General features: G+C 34.4%; 2 protein-coding genes across 3 annotated transcripts in view; one reads left to right on the forward strand and one right to left on the reverse strand.

The window, feature by feature from the left end:
• The first annotated feature begins 319 nt into the window (after positions 1 to 319).
• Positions 320 to 10,719, forward strand: bdl (borderless). Its single transcript, XM_076418321.1, has 13 exons — positions 320 to 581; positions 4,780 to 5,044; positions 5,100 to 5,257; positions 5,316 to 5,439; positions 6,735 to 6,977; positions 7,036 to 7,202; positions 7,260 to 7,407; positions 7,462 to 7,662; positions 9,078 to 9,188; positions 9,245 to 9,362; positions 10,185 to 10,249; positions 10,305 to 10,436; positions 10,490 to 10,719. Exons 1-13 carry the CDS (start codon positions 402 to 404, stop codon positions 10,588 to 10,590), a joined length of 2,013 nt encoding a protein of 670 aa, XP_076274436.1. The 5' UTR covers positions 320 to 401; the 3' UTR covers positions 10,591 to 10,719.
• Positions 10,720 to 11,571: 852 nt separating this feature from the next.
• Atet (ABC transporter expressed in trachea) overlaps positions 11,572 to 23,321 on the reverse strand; it is a 66,410-nt gene continuing 54,660 nt past the window's right edge. For both annotated transcript variants that reach the window (XM_076418311.1, XM_076418312.1), the window contains exons 8-13: positions 16,428 to 16,664; positions 16,274 to 16,373; positions 15,002 to 15,177; positions 14,845 to 14,945; positions 14,636 to 14,791; positions 11,572 to 12,483 (exon numbers count right to left, since the gene is read on the reverse strand). In XM_076418311.1, the coding sequence (XP_076274426.1) occupies positions 12,133 to 12,483; positions 14,636 to 14,791; positions 14,845 to 14,945; positions 15,002 to 15,177; positions 16,274 to 16,373; positions 16,428 to 16,664 (1,121 nt within the window). In that variant the 3' untranslated portion in view covers positions 11,572 to 12,132. The remainder of the gene's footprint in view (positions 12,484 to 14,635; positions 14,792 to 14,844; positions 14,946 to 15,001; positions 15,178 to 16,273; positions 16,374 to 16,427; positions 16,665 to 23,321) is intronic.

A 23,321-nucleotide genomic window follows, 5' to 3' on the forward strand; every position in this document is an offset into this window, starting at 1 on the left:
CAAAGAAGACACTGGAGTGGTCTCTAAAATAGGACATCTCATCTGGTATTTGAAATATCGTTTACAAATTATATGTTTAAGAAGCAATTGAATTACAAAGACCTAATACGTTTGTGTATTTCAATGCCGGTAATTAAACTGCTGCCCAACCAAGACTGCAGTTTGTACAAATATATGGGTGTAATTAGATTTGATTCACACGACGATACCGTATCTATTCCAATATTAATCGTGATAGAATAAGAAGACACATAGCGTTTAAGATAATAAATAGAAATACGGAACGACAAACGCTCTAGGACCGAGATCGGGCCAGTTGTTGCGTCACCAGCGCATAGGACGACGGATCTTACCTTTTCGCGGCGTCAGTTTGCCGTCTAAGCTCGGTTAGAAACCAGAACATGAACACCGTGCTCGGTATAGTGCTGTGCTGTGCCGTTTGCGTCGCCGCCTACTACGACGAGGAGGAAAGTTACCCCCGTTACGTCACGGCCGCCGTCGGTGACCATGTAGTGTTCGATTGCGAGATCGACTTCCCCCACGACTACCCCATCCCTTACAAGTTGTTCTGGAGACGGGGAGTATGTATCTGATTTTTTTTGAATTTTATTTACATTGTTACATATTAAGTTATAATATGTGAAAGAGTATTAAACAAAAACTATTATTTTACTTAAAACCTATTTTATTTTACGGAAAGGAACGGCGACACTGAAGGTTTATTAGAAAACAGACCAACCCGTCTCACTCGTTCGCTATTTACGTAGTTTTAAGAACAAATGGGCGGATAATCAGGGTTAACTCCTAACTTAGTCCCTACTCTAACACTGCTCTTTTTTCTATGAAATGCACCTTTCAGACCAAATATCACACTGTTTTATACTTATGAGTCTGTGTCTCGTTCTGGTGTTATCCAAGGATTGCAATACTTTAATATTAACATGGGAATGAAGTCTCTCCACATATCTCCTTGCGATTCTACTTTTCTGCAGTTATTTTTACATTGTTATTGTTATTGTTTTACATTGTTATTGTTGGCGACTGACCTACAATTTGTCTTTACAAAGCTTAAATCTAGGTGAATAAGTTCTAATATATGAAAAGGTATTAAAAAAAAACTATTATTTTACGTAAAACCTGTTTTATTTTACGCAAAGAAGAGGCAATTCCTTAAAAGGTGATACAAGGGGACACTGAGGGTTTATTAGAAAACAGACCAACCCGTCACACTCGTTCACCAATTTTAGAAAGAGATGGGCGAATAGTTAGGGCTGTACTTTTTATTACACTTATTAGTTCCACAATCTGCCAGAGGGCAATAAGTATTTGTTATGTTTATATTATACTAGCGACCCGCCCCGGCTTCGCACGGGTGCAATGCTGATACTAAATTAAATACACTACAGAAAAAATATGAACGTTGTATATAAAAACATAGCGGCCCGCTCCGACTTTGCACGGGCATAAAATATATATGCCTATGTCACTCAATGAAAACATGATTAAAATCGATCCAGTATTTTTGGTTCATTCATTACTGCCCTTGGCCTGCACGCATTAAATTTGGAATAAAACAATTCCTCTTGCCCTATACTTACTATGAAGATTTCCTGCTATTTTTGGAATATCTAAATTCATACAATTTTTATTACATTACACATTTTTAAACGCAAATTTTAAATTTGTAATATCTCCGAAAATATTTGTTTAATTTACATGCTGTAAGGAACCATATTGATCTATATTAATTGCACACTGTATTTAAGGTACTTAACTCGATAAGGATTAATGCCGTATTGCTTAAAATAGCTTCGTAAATAAGCCATTTTCTCACGTAAAAAGTAAACAATAAAAATGGTTAATGTGGGTTATCCCTAAAAGATAAACATATACCATCGCGGACTTTTTTGTAGACCTTTTTATGGTGTACAATACTGTAGTACATTAATTTGATCTAACTCGTAGGGTTAGGCAGCGTTTTTGCTAATTGCTAAATAAGCCTAAAAAAATAGGTTAATTTACGACATCACGTTAGAAATCTCTAAAATTAGCAATGTTGCCTTAGTATATTATGCATGTATTATACATATAAACCTTCCTCTTGAATCGCTCTATCTATTGAAAAACCGCATCAAAATCCGTTGCGTAGTTTTAAAGATTTAAGCGCACATAGGGATATAGGGACAGAAAAAGCGACTTTGTTTTATACTATGTAGTGATATAAAAAAGTATTTTCTACAGGAGATCATTTAATGAAATGATTTTCTATGTCATGTATATATATTATATATATATGAAAATCAAATCATTAAATGATCTCCTGTACAAAATACTTTTTTAATTAATTAGTATTATTCTGAAGCTTATTCTAAAATCTATATATATCTAATAATCGGATAGGATGGTGTTAGACGTTTTAGTCTACGCACTTCACTGTCACTACGCATATTGAGCTGATTAGCTAGTACATTGGGATTCGCTAACACTCTCTCGAAGTAGTTCACACAAAAACGTTGAGGCATTGTATCACTTCATTTTAAACATAGTACGGAGCATCGACAATGACACGCAACACTTTATTTTGGAACCGTTGTATGATAGATATATTAGACTTTCCCCATAGTTGGATTCCATATGACCAAATAGGATTGAGTATAGATTTATACAGTAATATTTTATTATCTAATGATAACCTGGATTTGCACCCAATAAGCCAATTAATTTTTCCAAGTTAGGCGTCGATCTAGATATATCAAGATGTTAAGCATTCTCTGCTTGCGGGAGTTGACTATCATTGATATAGATTGGTGGTCATGTTCTTCTACGGAGCGTAAAGAATGTATTAATTATAGATCTTCCATTTTATTTTTAACAAATTACTTCCAGCGCAGTTCGCATCAAGATCCATTTTCGAAATTCGTTACTTGCCTCTTGCAATTAAAAAAAATAGGTTTAGATAGATAAGGAACTTAAAAATAGAATTAAAATATATTTATTTTATAAGTGAAAATTAAAAATAGAATTAATAGAAACCCAAACACACAAACTTGTTGTGATTTCCTGAAGTTTATCATTGTTTGAACCTTCATATTCTAAATAACAACACTTTTATTAGGTTGTTGCATTTGAACAAATAATATTTACCTTGAATGCTACAAAAATAACGGCAACAACAAATTTGCTTAAAATTATACACAAAAATAGAAAATAAATCTAGTTGCCTTCGGCTCTCAAGTTTTAAGTTATATACTCTCAAGCTCCCTTAAGTAGACTCTAAACACATTAATAAACTAGACGTCTAAAATTATTTCTATCTATTTGTTACGTAACGTGACTTAAAATAAGGCCCTTTATCTTTTCTCTATCAATAACTTAACGCTATTTTTTAATAATCTTTTTTTTTTCTTAAATACAGCGGTATTGAAAATATATAGTATACAGGTCAATTGAAAAGTCTTCGGCCTACCAGAGTAAAACACATTTTTTTTTGGCAAAATTAGTTTTTTTATTCAACATAATTCCCTTCAAGGGCTGAACACTGATTATAGCGATCCTCCAACTTTTCGATACCATTTTTGTAGTACTATTTGTCCTTTGCTTCAAAATAGGCCTCAGTTTCGACGATCACCTCTTCATTCGACGAAAATGTCTTCCCAGCAAGTATTCTTTTGAGATCTGAGAACAGGAAATAGTCGCTGGGGGCCAGAACTGGAGAATATGGTGGATGAGGAAGCAATTCAAAACTCAACTCATCGATTTTTGCCATTGTTTTCACTAACTTGTGATACGGTGCATTGTATTGTTTAAGCAGTACTTCCTTTTTCTTCAAATGCGGCCGTTTTTTTGGCGATTTCTTCATTCAAACGGTCCAATAACGCTATATAATAGTCACTGTTGATGGTCCTTCCTTTTTCAAATTAGCCAATGAAAATTATTAAACGCGCATCCCAAAATACAGACGCCATAAACTTGCCAGCAAACCGTTGCGTTTCATTGGACTTCGTGGTGAAATGATGCAGCCACGATTCATCCATTGTCACATGTCGACGCAAAAAATCGGGTTTACTACGCTTGATCATCTTCTAACACTGCTCCGAATCATTAACTTGTCGTTGTTTTTGGTTAAAAGTCAGCTCGCGCGGCACCCACTTTGCAGAGAGCTTTCTCATACCCAAATATTCGTGAATAATATGATGCACACGTTCAGTTCATATCTTTCGTCTGCGTCTGCTATTTCATTCAATTTCAATTTACACTCATTTAAAATCATTTTGTGGATGTTTTTAATGTTTTCGTCGGTAACAACCTCTTTTGGGCGTGCACTGCGTTCACTGTCTTCGGTGCTCATTTCACAACGTCTAAACTTAGCATACCAATCCTTGATGGTTGATTTCCCTGGGGCAGTGTCAGGAAATTCGATATCAAGCCAAGTTTTTGCTTCAACTGTATTTTTTCCTTCAAAAAGCAATATTTTATCAACACGCAAAATTCCTTTTTATCCATTTTTTTCACAATAACAAAAGTTGCTTCACTCAAAATGCTATTATTCACAAACTAATGATCCGACAGCTGTCAAATTTATGCACGCATCTTTTGAGGGTTAGGGCTAACTAAAAAACATATGGATTTAGTTCTAGTAGCGCCATCTATGTGTAAGGCCGGGGACTTCTTAATTGACCTGTTAAATACATTGATCAAGTGCATTGTTTCTTGTTATAATGCCATTTAATTGAAATAATATAGATGGCAAATCTTAAACTACAATGTTTATTGTGTTAGGAAAAAGAAATATTTTCATGGCACGAAGGTGAATCCACCGAATCAGACGACTATTCGGGTAGAATCACCCTCTTAAGTAAATTCCACCTACATCCTCCTCATCCGCCTACCATCGAGAGACCCATCCAACACTACGGACGAGCATCAATCAATCTCACCTCCATCAGGGAATCCGACGCCGGCTGGTATGAGTGCAGAGTTAAATTCCCCACCAGAACGCCTCCGTATCGAAATAATGGTACTTGGTTCCATCTGACAGTCAGTGGTAAGATCTCAGTTCCCCTGCGTAGATAATTCCATAAATCAGTTCAATGTTTCAGGCGGTAATCTCTTGGCTATACCACCGATCAATCAGACCATCACGGAAGGTCAAGAAGTACGATTTATGTGCGTAGTGAAGGACTTGTCCTTTAAACTGCGATGGCTGAAGGACGGGATACCATTAAACTCTTATCAGGACCTTACTCAAAGATCTTGGGTATTAACAATCAAATTTTATGTATACATATATATGTCTAATGTGAATGGTTTTACAGGTGGAGAAAGATGGCACGTTAGTGATAAAGCCTACGGATATGGGCGACTATGGTGAATATGAATGTGAAGTCAGTAATACGATTGGTGATTATCAAAAGGCTCGAGCGTTTCTCAACGTTCAATGTAAGCATAGAGTTTTACTGTTTTTACAAATTTATATATTAAAACTAAAAATACAACTAAAAATTAACTATAATCTGACTAAACCTACTGACAAACAACTACAACTAATATATTTTCCACTGAATCATTCAATATTCAACCATTTGCAAGATCAGAAGGTTTTTTTTTCGTTGGAAACGTCTAAAGACATTATCCACATTTAAAAGTATGTATGCTTCCGTGTTGATGTGGTTCTGGAGTCTCCTTTGATAGAAATCTGTAAATCTTCTGATAAAGTCCATAACCATATCAATTTCTAGGTCGCGATGTATGTCACTAAACGCTTATATAACAGGTCAATTGAAAAGTCCCCGGCTTACGATAGTAAAACATATTTTTTTGGCAAAATTAGTGATCTTCATTCGACGAAAATTTCTTCCCAGCGAGCATTCTTTTGAGATCTGAAAACAGGAAATAGTCCCTGGGGGCCAGATCTGGAGAAGGCGGTGGATAAGGAAGCAATTCGAAGCCCAATTCATGCATTTTTGCAATCGTTTATACTGACTAGTGACACGGTGCATTGTCTTGGCGAAGCAGCACTTTCTTTTTCTTCAATTGTGGCCTTTCCTTTTTCCAGGTAGTTAATGAAAATTACTCCATGCGCATTCCAAAATACAGACGCCATAACCTTGCCAGTCGACTGGTGCGTTTTCCCACACTTTGGACCGGGTTCATCGTATGCAGTCCACTCGGATGACTGTCGATTGGACTTCAGAGTGGAATGATGGAGCCACCATTTTATCCATTATCACATATCGATGCAAAAACTCGGGTTTATTACGCTTGATCATCTTCAAATACTGCTCTGAATCATCAACTCGTCGTTGTTTTTTGTCAAAAGTGAGCTCGCGCCGCAACCACTTTGCACAGAGCTTTCTCACACCCAAATATTTGTGAATGATATGATGTTCACGTTCAGTTGATATCTTTAGAGTGTCTGCTATTTACGGTCATTCAAAACCATTTTGTGGATTTTTTTAATGTTTTCGTCGGTAACAACCTATTTTGGGCATCCACTACGTTCACCGTCTTCGGTGCTCATTTCACTATGTCTAAACTTAGCATACCAATCCTCGACGGTTGATTTTCCTGGGGCAGTGTCTGAAAACTCAGCATCAAGCCAAGTTTTTGCTTCAACTGTATTTTTTCTGTATTTTTGTAATCCAAAATTATAAATCAATGCGGCAACTTTGCGCCGTGCTGACATCATAAATTTCGAGATTTCGATAAATTAATAAAATGAACAATTTTTCCAGATAAAGCCAAAGTAGTATATGCCCCGCCGGAGATCCATCTACCATACGGCCGCCCGGCCCTTATAGACTGTCATTTCCGGGCCAATCCCCCACTAACCAACCTACGCTGGGAGAAAGACGGATTCCTCTTCGACCCCTACAACGTCCAGGGCGTTTTCTATCGGAAAAACGGCAGCCTGTACTTCAACAAGGTGGACGAGACCCACGGCGGCAGTTATACCTGCACGCCGTACAACGATCTAGGTACCGAACCCAACAAAAGGTACCGTTTCGATAATATCTCATCTAATTTGTAACGCAGGCACTCAGGGTCCCTCGCCAGCCATGTACGTCATCGTTCAAAGAGCTCCGATCTTCACCAAGTCGCCTCAGAACTTGTACCTGAAGAAACTGGGGGAAACGGTGGAAATACCGTGCGACGCCCGAGATGGAGACAACGGACATAAGCCCATGATAGTCTGGTACAAGGTAACACGGTTTTTTAATACCTAAATAACGCTCACTGATAATATTAACGTTATCCAGAAAGGTTCCTCGCTGCCGATGGGTCGATATTCCATAATTGAAGGTAATCTGACCATCACGGATATTGAAGAAGAAGACAGGGGTATTTATCAATGTTCCGCAACAAACAAAGCAGCAACGGTAACAGTTGAAACCGAACTCTTAGTGGGTATGTGATGATTTCGATTTAAAAATACTTGGTGTGTTATTATCATCATTTCAGAAAATATACCGTCAAGCGCACCGTATAATTTATCAGCCGTCTCCTCTCCGACATCCGTACACCTAAAATGGCTGTCGCGAAAGCAGAAAAACGTCGAATTCAGCGTGTGGTTCAAGAAAATCGAGAGTACCAGCGGATGGAAGACTTATCAGGTACCATCGTCCAGATCTCTGGAAGCGACGATCACTAATTTAGAACCAGGTAAAGAATATTCGAGGTCTTATTCATAAATAACTAATATAATGCATATAAGTGAAGAATTGCTTTGCGTGGTCTTAGTAGGAAAGCACCGAGAATGCCATTTCGCAGCATTCCATCGGTTAATTAATTAAATTACCATTACAGAGACCGGTAAAGAAAATATTTTATTAGGAAGGCATTTCATTCATTGAGGATTTCGTACGTATTACGTGCTAACCCCTGACGTCACATTCTATCGATCATTTAAATTTGGAATAAAAGCCAAAAGTAATTTCTCAAAGAAAATTGAAATAAAATTCCACATAAATACAAATAGTATAACATACTAAAATGCTAAAATATCAGTATATATAATTATAAATAAAACGTAATGAAGTATAAATAGATAAATGAAAAAATAAACTATAAAAATGCAAATAAATAATTAATTGTAAATATAAAGAAGCTGTAACCTAATTGAAAACACAACATATATTCCTACGTTTTGGTTCCTGTGATAGTTATCATTTTATTTACTTGTTCAACGCAAAAATGTATTAAGAGAAGTTATAATTATTTTTACAATGTTATTGTGAAAATTGTGGAACGGATATTTAAAACGGTAAATTGTATAATATATGTCAGAATGGAGAAAATATACTAAAAAACAGTACTTTATATAAAAAATAGTTATAAGTATCCTAACCAATACAATATACATTTCTTTCAATAAATGAACCCCTTCAAAATAATTAATTTTTAATTGATGGCACTTTACACACAACTTTTTAAATTACAGCAAAATTTAGCTCTATATATATTCAATGCCTTTACACTAAAACTTTTCATGTAGTATAGTCACATTTGCTTTCAATGTAATTTTGCCATCGCCCCTTGGGTTTAAACTGTGGGTAATATTTTCATGATTTATTCTGTTGTATTCCTGTAAGAAAACAATACACATGTATATGAACACAAATCCTCTATATAAATAATTGTATATGTACCGGATAAAACAAACCTAAGTCATACAGACATCTTTAATCTAGCTTGGGTTATTTCTTCCAAGGAAAACGACGTCTCGCTCTTTTATTTACTGGATATATATTGGATACTGGACATACACTGGATACACATCACTTTTGTGCTGCCTTTGTAGGGCAATTTAAACGAACGAGTCAAATGGTGTACTTATAGTATATTCAAAATAACAGTGAATTCGTATCATCTGGATATCGAATGTGTTGCCTATCCACAAGGAGAATTTTATAGATTCTTATAGAATTTTTATAGATTAACAATTACAAGTTGATGTGGCAACATTGCGACTTTTGACGTCATAACTAGATGACGTAAGTTTACTGTTTTATTGATAGAACCATAAGTTAAACCTCTATGCATACTCTATGTTGAAAACAAGGTTTTGTATCCCCTAGCAACCGAATACGAGTTTATGATATTGTGTAAAGATGATGCTGGCGACGGTCCTTTCAGTAAAACCCTTAGAATTTGGACGAAGAGCCCGGAGGAAACGAATCTCTTCAAAGGTAAACGATAGTCATTCTCCCAATAAAACCCTGTAATCTATTGGTATCGTTTGCAGGTCCAGCACCCATCGGGTACCCGCAAAACATCGTGGTAAGACCTACGGACGATGGATTGTTCGTCACATGGGACCCGCCGGACTTTGGAATGGAATTTCTCAAAACCTACGCCGTTAGGTAGGCAATCATCTCGTGTAGATTCAGAGATTCACGCCGAGAGGAAATTGAATAAGAGTCGAGCTTTACCATTACGATGATTAGCCGAAATGAAAAACGACAAAATTATTCAAATATAATCTGGCGATTGAAATTATTGTCGGGTTACGTAATCGGCGCTTTAATCTAGTTAAGACTTCTTCTTTTAAACCAATTTAATTTTTCCTTCTTTAGTTAGCACAATACCTTAATAACGTATAATAAAAATATAGTTTTTACAGAATTAGTGGATAAAATTACACATCTAATTCTTATACAACTCAATATGCACCTGTGTATATTGTAATGCCTAACTACACAACATGAACAGGTAGTTTTAAAAAAATACTTATACAATAATTAATTGATTTATATAAGATTATATTTAAAGCATAACATAACGTATTCATAATGTATTTGTTCTAAACGTTTTAATTTCGATTGAAATAAAAAAATTAGTTGTCAATTTAAAAAAAAACGAAAGTTACTAACAAAAATGAACGTCATATAATCCTCAACAAGTTTGGAACAAAATGAGCCAATTACCATGATTTACTTGGACGAAAATTTATTCAAAAAATAACTTACATCATCGGCAATTTGATATTGTTATTTTGAAGCTCATTATTTTTAAATGATGTATATTTTTCTTATAATTGGTACAAATTAAGGTTTTTATAACACAAAACGTTGTTATTATAGAATTATACCTGAAATAATGATGATATATAACCAAATATACATCGCTATATATAGCGGTGTCTAAAGTACAACACAAATTAAAAGGTTTATTTATTTTTATAGGTGGACACAAGGACCAGAAGATTATGTTTTTGGTTCAGTAAACACTCTTGAAAGCAGTTATCTTAGTAAGCAGACTATAATAAACAGATTTCACATGAAAATAAACGATATATGTTACAGTAAGAAATCTACTAGAAGGCACAGAATATGACATCCAAGTATTAGCCATATCTATCGACGACCAACAAGCGATCAGCGAAAAGATTCGAGCTTTGTATCCGGGTTTTAAGAGCATAAGAGCCATATCTACAGGTTGTAAGTTTGCTTCGTTTTTTCTCGCGAATTATAGGGTGTTTTTCTTTCAGGCATCATAGCAGGCTTGGCATTCCTAGGAGTGATCTTCGTAGCTGTTTATTTTGTGAAAAAGCGATTCTTCAGTTCCAAACCGCATCTCATAAAGAAATAACGCAATGATCTTCAATAATACTGTGTATAGTATATTTAAGGATAACTAACAGATATGTTAATATATTTTTGTAAATGTATAGTTGTGGCACTGTTAAGTTTGGATGATTAAAAATATTATAAAAGAAAATTATCTTCATTAATTTCAGCGTAGCCTTTCCATCTTCCATAAAGGCCATTGCATTCCATTGCAGATGGTTTTTAGGTTTAAAAAAATAGCCATGAATCCCACATTGCTAAATCTGATGATTAAGATGAATGAACTGTATATATAATTTTGTTTTCAATTATATTTCAATTCAATTCAAATTATATTCAAAAATTGTACAAATCTATTCAATAAAATCGTCAATGCACGTCATCAAAACTTACGACGTCTGCGCGTGGCAATGTTGCCGCATTAACTTGGAATTTTGGTTTATAACGTTTGCTAATTTCTAACCTCTAATTATTGTCACTAATGCTTTAAAGAGTTTTGTTTATTAATTAAATGTGAGTATTAGGTAATATTATATTATCGAGAATATCTCAAATTCTAAGAGATTAAGAGATTTAGCTCCTGTGTATGTTGGAGCCGATATTTTGGATTTTTCCTTGCAAGTTCAGGCCATAGCAATGTATTCAATGATTTTTGACATTTTAATTTTATTTTATTTATTTAATTAACTTAATAACCTATAACTTCGATAATCTTCAGTAAAATTGATAGACTCTCCGGTAATTCAACTTGTTCGATTCATCAAAAACTATTTACTCAAATTTCAAAAGACAAATTGACTTGAACAAATAAGTTACCACACTAATTAACAAAAACTTGAATATTCAATAATAAGGAGAATAATAAACAGTTGTTTTGCATGGTTAACTAGATTTCCCCATTCTCAATACTTTTAATCGAACAAACACAAAATGGTGAACAGTTAGTGACTGATATAGTGCTGGTAGCTTGGAGCAACCACCTGTAATATTAACAAAAACTCAATCACGTGTAAAAAATGTATTTGTAAATATTGAGTAGTTAATCTTAATATCTACTTAAATAGTTCACAAAAATTTAGTGAAATGTTATCATAACCCTAAATAATATATAAAAATAAAATGCCTACAGTGAATATCTCTGAAGCCATCTACTATGATTCCTCTTCCTCTGACGGGTCGTTATTGTTAAATTACATTCACAACGAAAGACCGGCAGAAGTAATACCTCACAAAACCATACTGCCCGACGAAAGATCTTTACAAAAATGTGCATCATATATTAAATAATAAATATCTATTCTAATTGCAACAGAAATAATAACGTACTAAACTCTAAGCCCATCCCTGAATTGGTTTGGTGATGCATGATGAACAACAGAAAGGAAAATGGCCGATGAACAACAAATATGTTCGTTGTTGAGTGAATTTCACGAAATAAAAAGAGGGTCCGGTCGTGCTCTCCGAATAATAAAAGCACAGAAAAAGAAAAATCAATCACAATCGAAATGACCAACGTAAATCTCGACTATCACAATTCTCATTGCGTGCTTGCTAAGCGCGCCGATCAACGGTTTTGGAACAGTTTTATTCGAAGCACGAAGAAGGCGACGATCCGCAGGAAAACGAACAGTCCCCCCAGCACGCCGATGTCGATGAAGTAGGTGGTCATGTCCCCTTTCATGGACATCTGCTTGAGGAATGTGGTCGGATGCTTGAAGTGGCAATAGTCTACCGTACATTCCAGCTTGGGCCTGTTCAGTCCGTATATGGCCACCATGCTACCCTCGAAGCTGTATTTCACGTAGCTGATGTACGGCAGCCAGCTGAGGTAGTACGGGATGTCGTCCAGATTCGCGAAGAATCCGGAGAACAGGACCATCGGTATGGTTGATATTGGGCCGAGAAATACACCACTCTGAAATATAAAACATCATTAGTATCAAAACACGAAAACAATCAGCATGTATATAACACATGGGCTGAAAATTCCAGGGTGTAACAAAGAAAACACGGCTTCATTTATCAACGTAATCTCCATCAAGAGCCACACAATCATTCCAGAGCCCCTCTAACATTTCAATACTACTTTTGTAGAACTATTTATCTTTTGCCTCAAAATAGGCCTGTCACCAGTTGCTGTCCATTCAGATGACGATCGTTTAGATTCCGGTGAGAAGTGATGGATCCATGTTTCATCCATTGTCATATATCGACGCAAAAATTCCGGTTTGTTAGGTTTAAACCTGGCTAAACACTGCTCAGAATCATCAACACATTCTTGTTGTTGTTTTTGGTCAACAGTGAGCAAACGCGGCACCCACTTTGAACAGAGCTTTCTCATAGTCATTTCTCATGCTCATGTGATATAAAACCAACACGTTTTTCAGAACATGAACGTTTTGAACATGCACTACGTTTTACATCATCGGTGGTTCTACACTTTTGGTGTCAGTAAACCAAAGTTTTATTATTTTTTCTGATACAGCGGAGTCCTTATAACACTTTTAAAGTCATTGCTTCGCTTGGTATTTTTTTCCATCAAGAAGCAGTGTAAAATTAAAACACGAAATTGATCCACTGTTTTGAAAATAACTAAAGTAGTGTCACTCACAAACTTATGAGTAGAATATCATGAAATATTACAGCTTTCGTTTTAAGGTTGCAATAAAACTAGCGCCATCTATGTGTTAGACCGATTCAGGACTTTTCAACCCATGTTTTATATAAACAAAGCCTCGGCAGTATTAATCTAATTTAATCAAGATTGTTAAGTTAGTTAATCCAATCAAGCAGGTCAAATAATCAATTATTCTGCTAAACAAGTCAATAGTAATAAGCTATAAATAAAAACCTCACCATTTCTTTTATCTCGAAATTAAAAATAACACAAACCAGAATATTTCATAATCCTAGTTAATTAAAACAAATTTATCTAGTAAATATATTCAACTCAACTTATTCTAGTTACTAAAAATAACAATTGTGTTATTTTTAAATCGTTGTAAGAAATACATTATTCATTTAGTTTGTAGATAATTTCTTGAAAATAAATAAATACTTTGAAAGGTTATACAAGTACTAATTACTCTATAACCAAAATGATTTAGCGGTAATATCAATTAAAAATACACAGTTTTTTTCTGAAAGACTTAACACATGACTTTGTTCACTTTTCTGTAGTCTGAAGATGGTCGTGCAGCCACCAAAATATCAAAAATTATATATTTCATTTCACAACGCGGCCAGATTGTATAAATCGTATTTATATATGGAAAATTTTAATGTATATTTATTTATACCTATTAAAAAAAAACATTATTTTGAAAGAAATTATTCCGATTTGGGTAAAATATTGTTAAGTACATTATGCAATCTTGATGAATGTTGAATTTTGCTTAAAAGTTGTTGTTCTATTAGTTCCTGGGACTCATAGAGTGATGTATAGTAAATTGTTAAATTTTTCAATGTTTCCATTTTCAAATCATGTAGCCAAAAACACTGTTTCAATACAGCTGGTTTATTCTAAATTATATAATATCCTACATATTATACCAGGGTCACTATTAATATTTCGGGAATAAAAAAAGACAAATAGTTAATTTGCGAATATATTTTTATTGTTTTTCAAAGTACTCGCCACCATGATCACACTTTTGCATACGCTTAAAATAGTTTTCAAAGCATTTATTCCATTCCGAATGAGGTATATCAAAACGTGATTTTTTAACGCTTCAATAGCTTCTTCGGGCGATGGAAATCGTTGACCATGCAGTTTATTCTTCACGGATGGGAACAAAAAGAAGTCATTGGGTGCCAAATCAGGGCTGTACGGCGGATGACCCATCAATTCGATGTTTTGAGTGCTCAAATAGTCTCTTGTTTGAGACGATGTGTGAGAGCTCGCATTGTCATGATGAAGAACAATCCCGCGTCTCTTTGCGATGGAACCGTCAGATGGATTAACATGAATCCCGATTCAGTATTACCAATTCCCGAAATATAAATAGTGACCCTCGTATTACTATTTTCTGTTTTAGTAACTAGACATGACATGAAATTATTTTTACCTCAATATTGAATCCGGCTCCTATTAATAAACCGAAACTTTGGGAAACCAAAGCGGTTAACACAGCTATCAACAGGAACATGAAGAACCTAGTGGGATCTAGAGGTTGCGCTGTAATGAAATAAACTCCTACGATGTAACAAGTGGTCAGGACGATCTGAAACAAACCCTTTAGTACCACCGATGGGGCGAAAGTTAATTCGGTCTTACTTGAAATGGAATGTCCGCCAAAGTTTTAGCAAAATAGTACGCCTTCAATGAGTACCAGTAATTGAGGTGTTCCCTAACGAACACGGACATTTCTAAAGGAACTGCGAAAGAATAGTGTTAGTTTTAAAGAGCTTTTTTGTTGTGATCAACGACTTACAGGTTAGAATCGTCGGCATCATCGCGGTGAACATCATGAACATGACGGTGAAGAACAGGCATCCGGCATTGCTCATTACCTTTGCGGCGTTGTTACCGATTCCGTAGTAGATTGAACCAATCAGAATACCGATTATAAAGTGAGCTACCAGCCGAAGCCTCGTTAACGTTTTATCTCTGTAAAAAGAAACATGTTTTTATTAATTAGTTTTAAGTGTTGCGATAAAAGTCTCCGGAATTTGTTTACTTCTATTTGAGGATGTTTACAGTGTTTAAGTCATCGTTTGCTAGTAGAAACTAAAAAAAAAAAAAATCGTTTTCGAAAATTTCGAAAATTCAAAAGTGGTAAATTCTGATGTGCAAGACAAAGAACGTTCTGGTAGACCGAAAAAGTTTATAGATGCGAAACTGCAAGAGTTATTGGATGAAGACCTAACCCAAATTCAAAAACAATGGGCAGAAGCGCTCAATGTGACCCAAGAAACAATTAGCGACCGATTACGAGCAATGGGGACAATTCAAAAGATGGGAAGACATGTACCACATCAATTGAATGACAGGCAAACGGAAAATCGAAAAATCGTATGTGAAATGCCGCTTCAAAGGTGTGATTGGAAGTCATTTCTGCATAGAATAGTGGCATGTGATGAAAAGTGGATTTATTTCAAACCCTAAGTGTAAAAAATCATGGTTATCAACTGAAGAAGCCGATCGACTCTAGGGCCAAATCGTCTTGGTCATAAGACAATACTCGGAATGCGGGCCTGTGCCATAATTTATGAAGCTTCACCAACGAGTTTTTGAGTTTGGATAGAAGTTTGCAGTTCAGTATGAATTAGCTCCAAGGGGGATTGCAGTAGCTCAGTGTTTTATCCAGAAAACCATTCCACAGAAGGACACCATGGAAATTGCGGTAGAAACAGTGCCATTTCGAAGATCTTGAAACGAAAGCTGGTACAACCGATACTCAAAAACAATTTTACAACAACTATAAGCTGTCCAGACGGGACAGCCGCCACTGACATCCCTGTAGGTTTTGGAAGGGAGGTTTTATGCAGCTGACTATCGCGGCCATGCGCAAGTGCCATCTGTTTTAAAACTGTCTGAATGGTGAACGAGTGAGATGGGTTTAGTCTGTTTTCTAATAGGAAAAAACTCTCCACGTCGTTTTCTATCGCCGTTCAACAAGTCACTTCTTTTAATAATAACATTAAGAAAATTAATATTTTTTATGTTCTAAACTGTTTCGCATTTTTTAACTCATATACCTCACCTAAAGATGATGCATATACTTCTCCTCAACAAGATGATGAACTGATGGAATCCCGATGTTGAGAATCGGTTCTTTTCTGGCGTTAAGTTCTCGGACGAGTCTGAAAAATAATCACGTTGAAGATATGGCGACTAGGGAGTCACAGGGACGTCACCTAAAAGCGATGTGGTGCAGGTGGGAGGGACAAGAGCACCGGCTTTATCAGATCCGTTGGGCAAGTTAAGGCATTCGCCGGTCGGCTTGATGGGCATGGTCTGTTTGGCTATATCGTTTGAGATTATTTTACCGGCCTCGATGGCCTTGCAGATGGCGTTGCTGCAACGTCCCGCGTTCACCGCCACCACCAGTTTCTGGACGTAGTCGCCGTGCTCGCCGCAGGCCACTTCCATAACTGTAAATAAAAGCAAACATGAAACAAGCAAAAAAATACAGGGAACACATGAAATAAGATGAAGATCATGCAATATGTAGTCTATAGTCTATCCAAAATAGCAGTGAATTGACGCCATCAAGATGTATAATGTATGGCTTAGTGCAGTTTGTAAATTCGTTTTAATATCAGACAATATATTCTGCTTTGCTTGTTTTGATACATCCCAAATCGTTGCTTATTATTTAACTGGTTGAAAATGTCGAAGCCCTTAGATAGTCGGAGTCTTAGTCTAATCAGTCACGAGATAACGGAGGGCCCCGCTTGCCATTAAAATACTTTGGTGATGTAAGAATTGATACTGTTATATACTAGTGAATGCGGTTTTTAGTGAAAATATTTTTTAGTGTGTTGCGGCTGCGTATGGGTATTAATATGTCCATAATCACTAAAATATTTCAAAAAACGAAAAACAGTGTAACCTTAGATTCACCGAAAAGAAACCGTCCTCATACGAATCAAGATCACCTTGATCAGAAATAGCTCTATCAGAGATCAAATATACGAAATATATAAAAATATATAATTTAATACAATTACTTCAGAGGAAACTGTTAGTCTGTATGCAGTTCTTTGAGGGATATAAAACATCCCTTCACACACTGTTGGGTAATATAGGATTTAAATAGTGTAAATATAACCTACGAAGAGGTCTAATGAAACTTCCAGACATTGCTTTTAAAATAACACAATTTTTAAAAGCATATAATAAAGTCAAGGAAGACTTATTATTTCAATTTGTGTATTTAGATGAGAGACATGGATATTTCAGAATAGGACATTGCGGCAAGCAATAATAAAAATTAGTGTTGGGAACTATCGACTGAAATTGACTATCGACCGTTTAGTAATGGACTACTTTTTACTATCGACTGTTTTCAGTCGCTATTTTCGGCCCAACTGATATTGTTACTATTTACTATCGATTGTTTCAGTCGTACTTTTAGTTACTATTTTTGGTTCTACTAGTTTCATTGGATTGATTTTTAACGTCCTGGCTCTGTCGTCCTAGCCGCGACCTTGACAAAAATGTACCCAATTCATGCTTACATAGATTTATATGTAATATATGTAGTTTTATGATTTTTTGATAGTTTGCTTGTAAATAACAATATATTGTATATTAATATTATAGCATTTTGGTACGATATTTTTCAAGGTTGTTAATGTAATAGGGTAAAAAGGTTAAAATTGGGAATGATAAATCGTAAAATATTTTGACTGTTTTTATGACAATAATAGGTAATATTTCGATTACTCTCCCGATTTCCGTTAAAAATATTTCTGTTCAATAATGAATAAAGCCTTTATATAATTTCATTCAGATCATTTTTAATTATGACATGGATCAGTTTTTTTTTCTGAGATTAGGTATATGTTTCATTTTTATGTAGTATTTATGGTTATAGTACATCTTTAGTTTTAACAATTAACACATTAAAATTCAATAAAACATTTGTGGGGTATTATTCCATTCCATAGAAAAATTCCATTCCTTTTTACAGATCCACAGAACATTCAAATATAAAAGTAATTCTACTTCGTTTAAAATTAAATTATAAATTGCATCTTACGTATTATTATTATTATTATAGTACTCAGTAATTATTTTTTCGTTTTCTTTTTAAAGTTAGTTCGTGAAGGAATTTATACATCTCCGTCTCGCTTATACTACCGTTGGGAATATAACCATAAATAAAATTAACTGCTCCAAGCAATTATCCCCATCCTTTCCTCTTTCTCAATTTACACAGGAAAGGATTGATACATCTTCGTCTGACATCACGAATTAAAAAAAAACAAGGTCTAACCGTGTATTTGACTGAAAATGGTAATTACTATTTTCAATCACAATTTTTTTGACTATCGACTGTTTCGACTATTTTCAGTCGATAGTTCCCAATGCTAATAAAAATAGTGTAAAGACAATAAAAGTTGATAGAAAATGATAAACGTTGGAATAGCAATTAATTTGGTTTTGTTAGTCATAACATTTACTAATATTTCATTGCAGATATATTGTTTTTCATGCTGAAAACAGGAATGATTCTATTCCTGGCGTGGAGTTAGTGTTTCCCTTTAAGTCCAAGGGCGACTACCATGCAGAAATGAACCATAATATGTTTTTGCTGTAGTTTGAAAATCAGATCTTAAAGAAATTGGAGGAACTATACAAGTATGAACGAAATGTTCAATTGCTTTTTATGTAATTTACTTGTCTAGAAATAGGTCTAAAAAAGATACACAGTAGATCAGATGGCTGAATAATATGGCCACAGAATGTTACGTGTTCCTCCTTATCACTGCATATTCAATACAATTGAATTGATATGTGGAAAGAAGCATTGTCTTTAGCAACACCTTCAGTTTGGATGAACTCGATCAGCCACACTGAACAAGAAAATGACAAATGGTGGAATCGTTAACAGGTGTTAGATTAGAAATTAACAGCTTAGTTTTTCACTTAGACAGGGTGATAGGAGTGGAAACAATTATAGCTAAGTATATAACTGATATACAATAACTGTAGAAAATCGCATTGTAGAGTATGAAATATTTAACTGCATATTTGTTCAGAATATACATGCGCATTTAGTTAAAATGTATGAGGAGGGAAAGAATACTAACAGTTTTGCAGACATGGTAAATGCAATGGGAGAATGCAGTGATTAAATCTAGTTTTATCACTGATATTTTTGTTAACCTAAAAAATATTTTAATGATTATTAAGAATAACTTCATGCTAGACAAAAAGCAAAACATAGAACCAAAATAAAACAACTATACTGGTTAGTCGGAAGATACTCCCAACTTGATCTAAAATCAAAGAGGTTGATTTAAAAGACAATCATAAAGCCAAGTTGGGCCTATGGACCAACGTTGTCAAAACAAGGTTCTTCGATTGATTACCAATGCCTATCGCTACGTAACCATTGAAGAACTGCACGATGACCTGGAAATCAAATGGATTTGCGAAATTATCCAAGATTTCGCCTTGAAACACGAAAGAAGATTACTAAATCATATTAACGTGGAAGCAGTACAACTGCTGGACAGGGCGCAGGATGTCAGGAGATTAAAGCGAATCTAACCATACCAACTTACATAAAGTGTATACCTTTAGTGTAAACCATAGCCATAGGTTATTATAATTTTATAATTGAGGAATACATATTGATGTATTTTCTCGCACTCGTCTTGCTTGTGAATTAATCCAAGTACAAATGAAATGTAGTAATAAATTAATTAATAATTAAGATTGTACTAAGCGTATCCAATAAAGATGTTATAAAAAAATTTCAATAGGAGTAGATTTCTATTAACACTAACATCATTGAAACAATTGCCGGATGGTTTAGTACAAGAACTATTAAAGTATTTAGCGAAGAATTGCAGCTACCTTAAAAGCAGTTGCTCAACGCCTTATTAATTAATAACTATTGTGTATTATTTTGACCATAAACTATATTTCTTTCATGAACACTGTTCCTCGACATACACATAGAGAGATGTATTTACGATAAAGAAAGCGTTATTTCCGTTTTTTGGTCTGAGAAAAAAATTGCGTCACGCAAAATGACCATTAAGTTTGATGATTGAGTCAACACAATCCGCAAAATAAAATTAACATAATGTTGCCCGGCTATGGCGCATAATAGTTTTCGTTTAGTTATTAAAGAAAGTTTTCAGAACAGAAATGGCAGCATTTAGATATGAACTAAATCATAAATCTCGACCGATATTCTGGGATGTACATTCATATTTTTGCCTTTATAGGTTAGAGTTATATAAGGGGTTGTTGTATATTCATTTTGGTATCTTGTATCATATAAAAATTGATACAATATACAATATAAAAATGTTTTAATATATCGCGTTAGATCATCGATAGGAAAAAACTAATACCAACACAACAGTTTGGGTTTATTAACAAGCATTCAACAATTGACCAGGTCCACAGAATAACAGATGTTATTGAAAAAGCCTACGAAAGTAAAAAAGTGTGATCAGCTATACTCTTAGATGTATCACAAGCCTTAACAAGAATAACAGATGTTATTGAAAAAGCCTACGAAAGTAAAAAAGTGTGATCAGCTATACTCTTAGATGTATCACAAGCCTTCGATAAGGTTTGGCATGAAGGCCTTGTTCATAAACTACAGAAAATGTTACCAAAACAACACACCGAACTACTAAAACCGTACATCACAGCCAGAATGTTTAGAGTTAAACAAGAAGAAGCTTACTCTACAATAAAAGAAGCTAAAGCAGGTGTACAACAAGGAAGTGTACTGGGGCCAATGCTTTATCTACTGTACATTTGTGATATACCACAAATGGAGAATATTACGATGGCTACATTTGCTGATGATACTACGATTATAGCTGTCGGGGACAATAGCGAAGAAGCCACACGAAAATTACAACTGGCAAGTGACAATATAAATAATTGAACATAAGCTTGGAAAATAAGAATTAATGAAAGTAAATCTGTATGGGTAGTTCACCTATAAATAGACCGTTACAAGCACCAATAACATTAAATAATACTAACATTTCATATAGCAACAACACTAAATATCTTGGAATGAATCCTGATGCAAAACTTCGCTGAAAGGAACATATAAAGAAGAAAAGAAAAGAACTGGAATTGAAATATAGGAAAATGTATTGGCTAATTGGAAGAAAATTACAATTATCAGTACTTAATAAATTGCTATTATATAAGTATATACTGAAATTTATATGGACATACGGAATTCAATTATGGGGATATTCTGCAAAGAGTAACGAACAAAATAAAAATTTTTCAGAACAAAGTTTCTGAGAAGTATTGTGGACGCACCCAACAGGACTGACTACCTACATCGAGACCTTCAGATACCTACAGTTAGTCAAGAAGTCAAGAAAATTGCAAGGGGGCATGAGGAAAGACTCCATTCTCATGAGAATATTGAAGCATTGCAACTTTTGGATACCACCAGAGCAGGACACAGACTCAAAATAATTAAACCATTTGATCTTGTGTAATGTTGTGTGGTGAGGTGCTGTTAATAAAAAAATACAGCAGTCACATGTATAACCATTATTTTACCAGAGACTGAGATAGGACCGACAGGTCCTCCTAGTTATATATCTAAATTTAAGTTATCATAGAGACAAATTGCAGGTTAGTCGGAAACGATAATTAAATAATAATAAAAAATATCGCGTTAGATAAAAAGGAAAGCTTAGGTTAGTCCAAAGTACTCCCAATTTGACCTAAGATTAAAGAGATTTTAGTACCGTTTAGTAGTTTTAAAATCTATTTGGACGTATGAGCAAATATGATGTTGTACCAAAACATCAAAACTACTAATAATCCAACGAAGCCAAAACAAAATTTTTTGATCGATTACCTATTCTTATCGCTACGTAAGCAAGGAAGTACTGTACGATAACCTAAAAATCAAATAGATTTACGAAGTTATTCGATATTTAACTTTAAAACATGAAATAAGGTTAAATTACAGCAACGCAAAACATGAGAAGATTGACGCGAACCAAACAACAGGTATTTTTATAGTGTATAACTTCAGCTTAAGTAGCACTATTTAATTTTGATTTAGGACATAATAACGTATTTATCCCAAGTACAACAGAACAATAGTAATAAATTAATTTGTAAATTAAGACATTAAAAAATTTTCCAATATTCTCCACATTTCCCTATTTTTCTGACAATATGACAATAGCCGTTTAGCAGCGGTTCAATCATCGATTTATTTTCGCCTTTCTTCAGCATTTTGAAATCCTCCTTTTTCAATATAAACATAATATAAAATTTAACACCGACATCCTAATGATCTAATGATAAGGAAAATACAATGCATTATTATATAAGAGTATAGATAAATAAATTATTGTTTTGTAAAATAATGATGTATTGACTGAGATTTATTTTAGTTCAAATATACGGTAATTCATTAATTTTAGGCTAGTAAATGTACAAATTGTTAATCGAAAGCCCCAGACAGTTAATTCATTAATGGGGTTTGTGGATCAAGAATAGTAGTGATCATAGTTGTTTATTTTTTATGGTAATATTTTATATGCTTCTTGGATATCTTACTAATTGTTCAGATATATATGTTTTAAATAATTGTTTTATTTCCAAAATTTAAAATACCTCCTGAATCTATTTACCTGCTTATATATATTTTCGACATTTTATCTAATAATCACCAAAAAAAATTAAGTAAATAAAACTATATGTACGCATGCGCATACTCCAGATCCGGTGATATTTGTGGAGTAATGTATCGTACTAGGTCCTAACGTCTCAAGATGTCAATCAATGCTTAGGCCTCACATATTCAAATGCTATGTCAATATACTCAGCAGTATCAGAAAAATCCATGGGACCAAGTGATCAATTTTGATAACAAAACACCAACGTTATAACATCAAATTTGCAGTGTAATTGAAGTCACCGAAGTTGAAAGGATGTCAACGATTAGATCTAAGAGAAAATTGTATTGATAATGTTTTACAAATTTATCATCCAAGGACGTATAACGTAATTAGTTTAGTAGTCGTAAAATGTCCACCGCCCAGACAAACAAATCCTTATCGTTT

Source organism: Rhynchophorus ferrugineus, unplaced genomic scaffold (genome assembly GCF_030347505.1).
Source record: "Rhynchophorus ferrugineus isolate W39M unplaced genomic scaffold, kcgeb_rfMv2 rfM11, whole genome shotgun sequence".
In the NCBI taxonomy this organism is placed as follows: Eukaryota; Metazoa; Arthropoda; class Insecta; order Coleoptera; family Curculionidae; genus Rhynchophorus; species Rhynchophorus ferrugineus.

Bases quoted from the DNA above. Each gene is read 5' to 3' on its own strand.
- bdl (XM_076418321.1), top strand. From the start codon at position 402: ATGAACACCGTGCTCGGTATAGTGCTGTGCTGTGCCGTTTGCGTCGCC. The intron at 6,978-7,035 runs GTACCGAACCCA...TTTGTAACGCAG, and splicing joins CACGCCGTACAACGATCTAG to GCACTCAGGGTCCCTCGCCA. The intron at 10,437-10,489 runs GTTGTAAGTTTG...TTTTTCTTTCAG, and splicing joins CATAAGAGCCATATCTACAG to GCATCATAGCAGGCTTGGCA.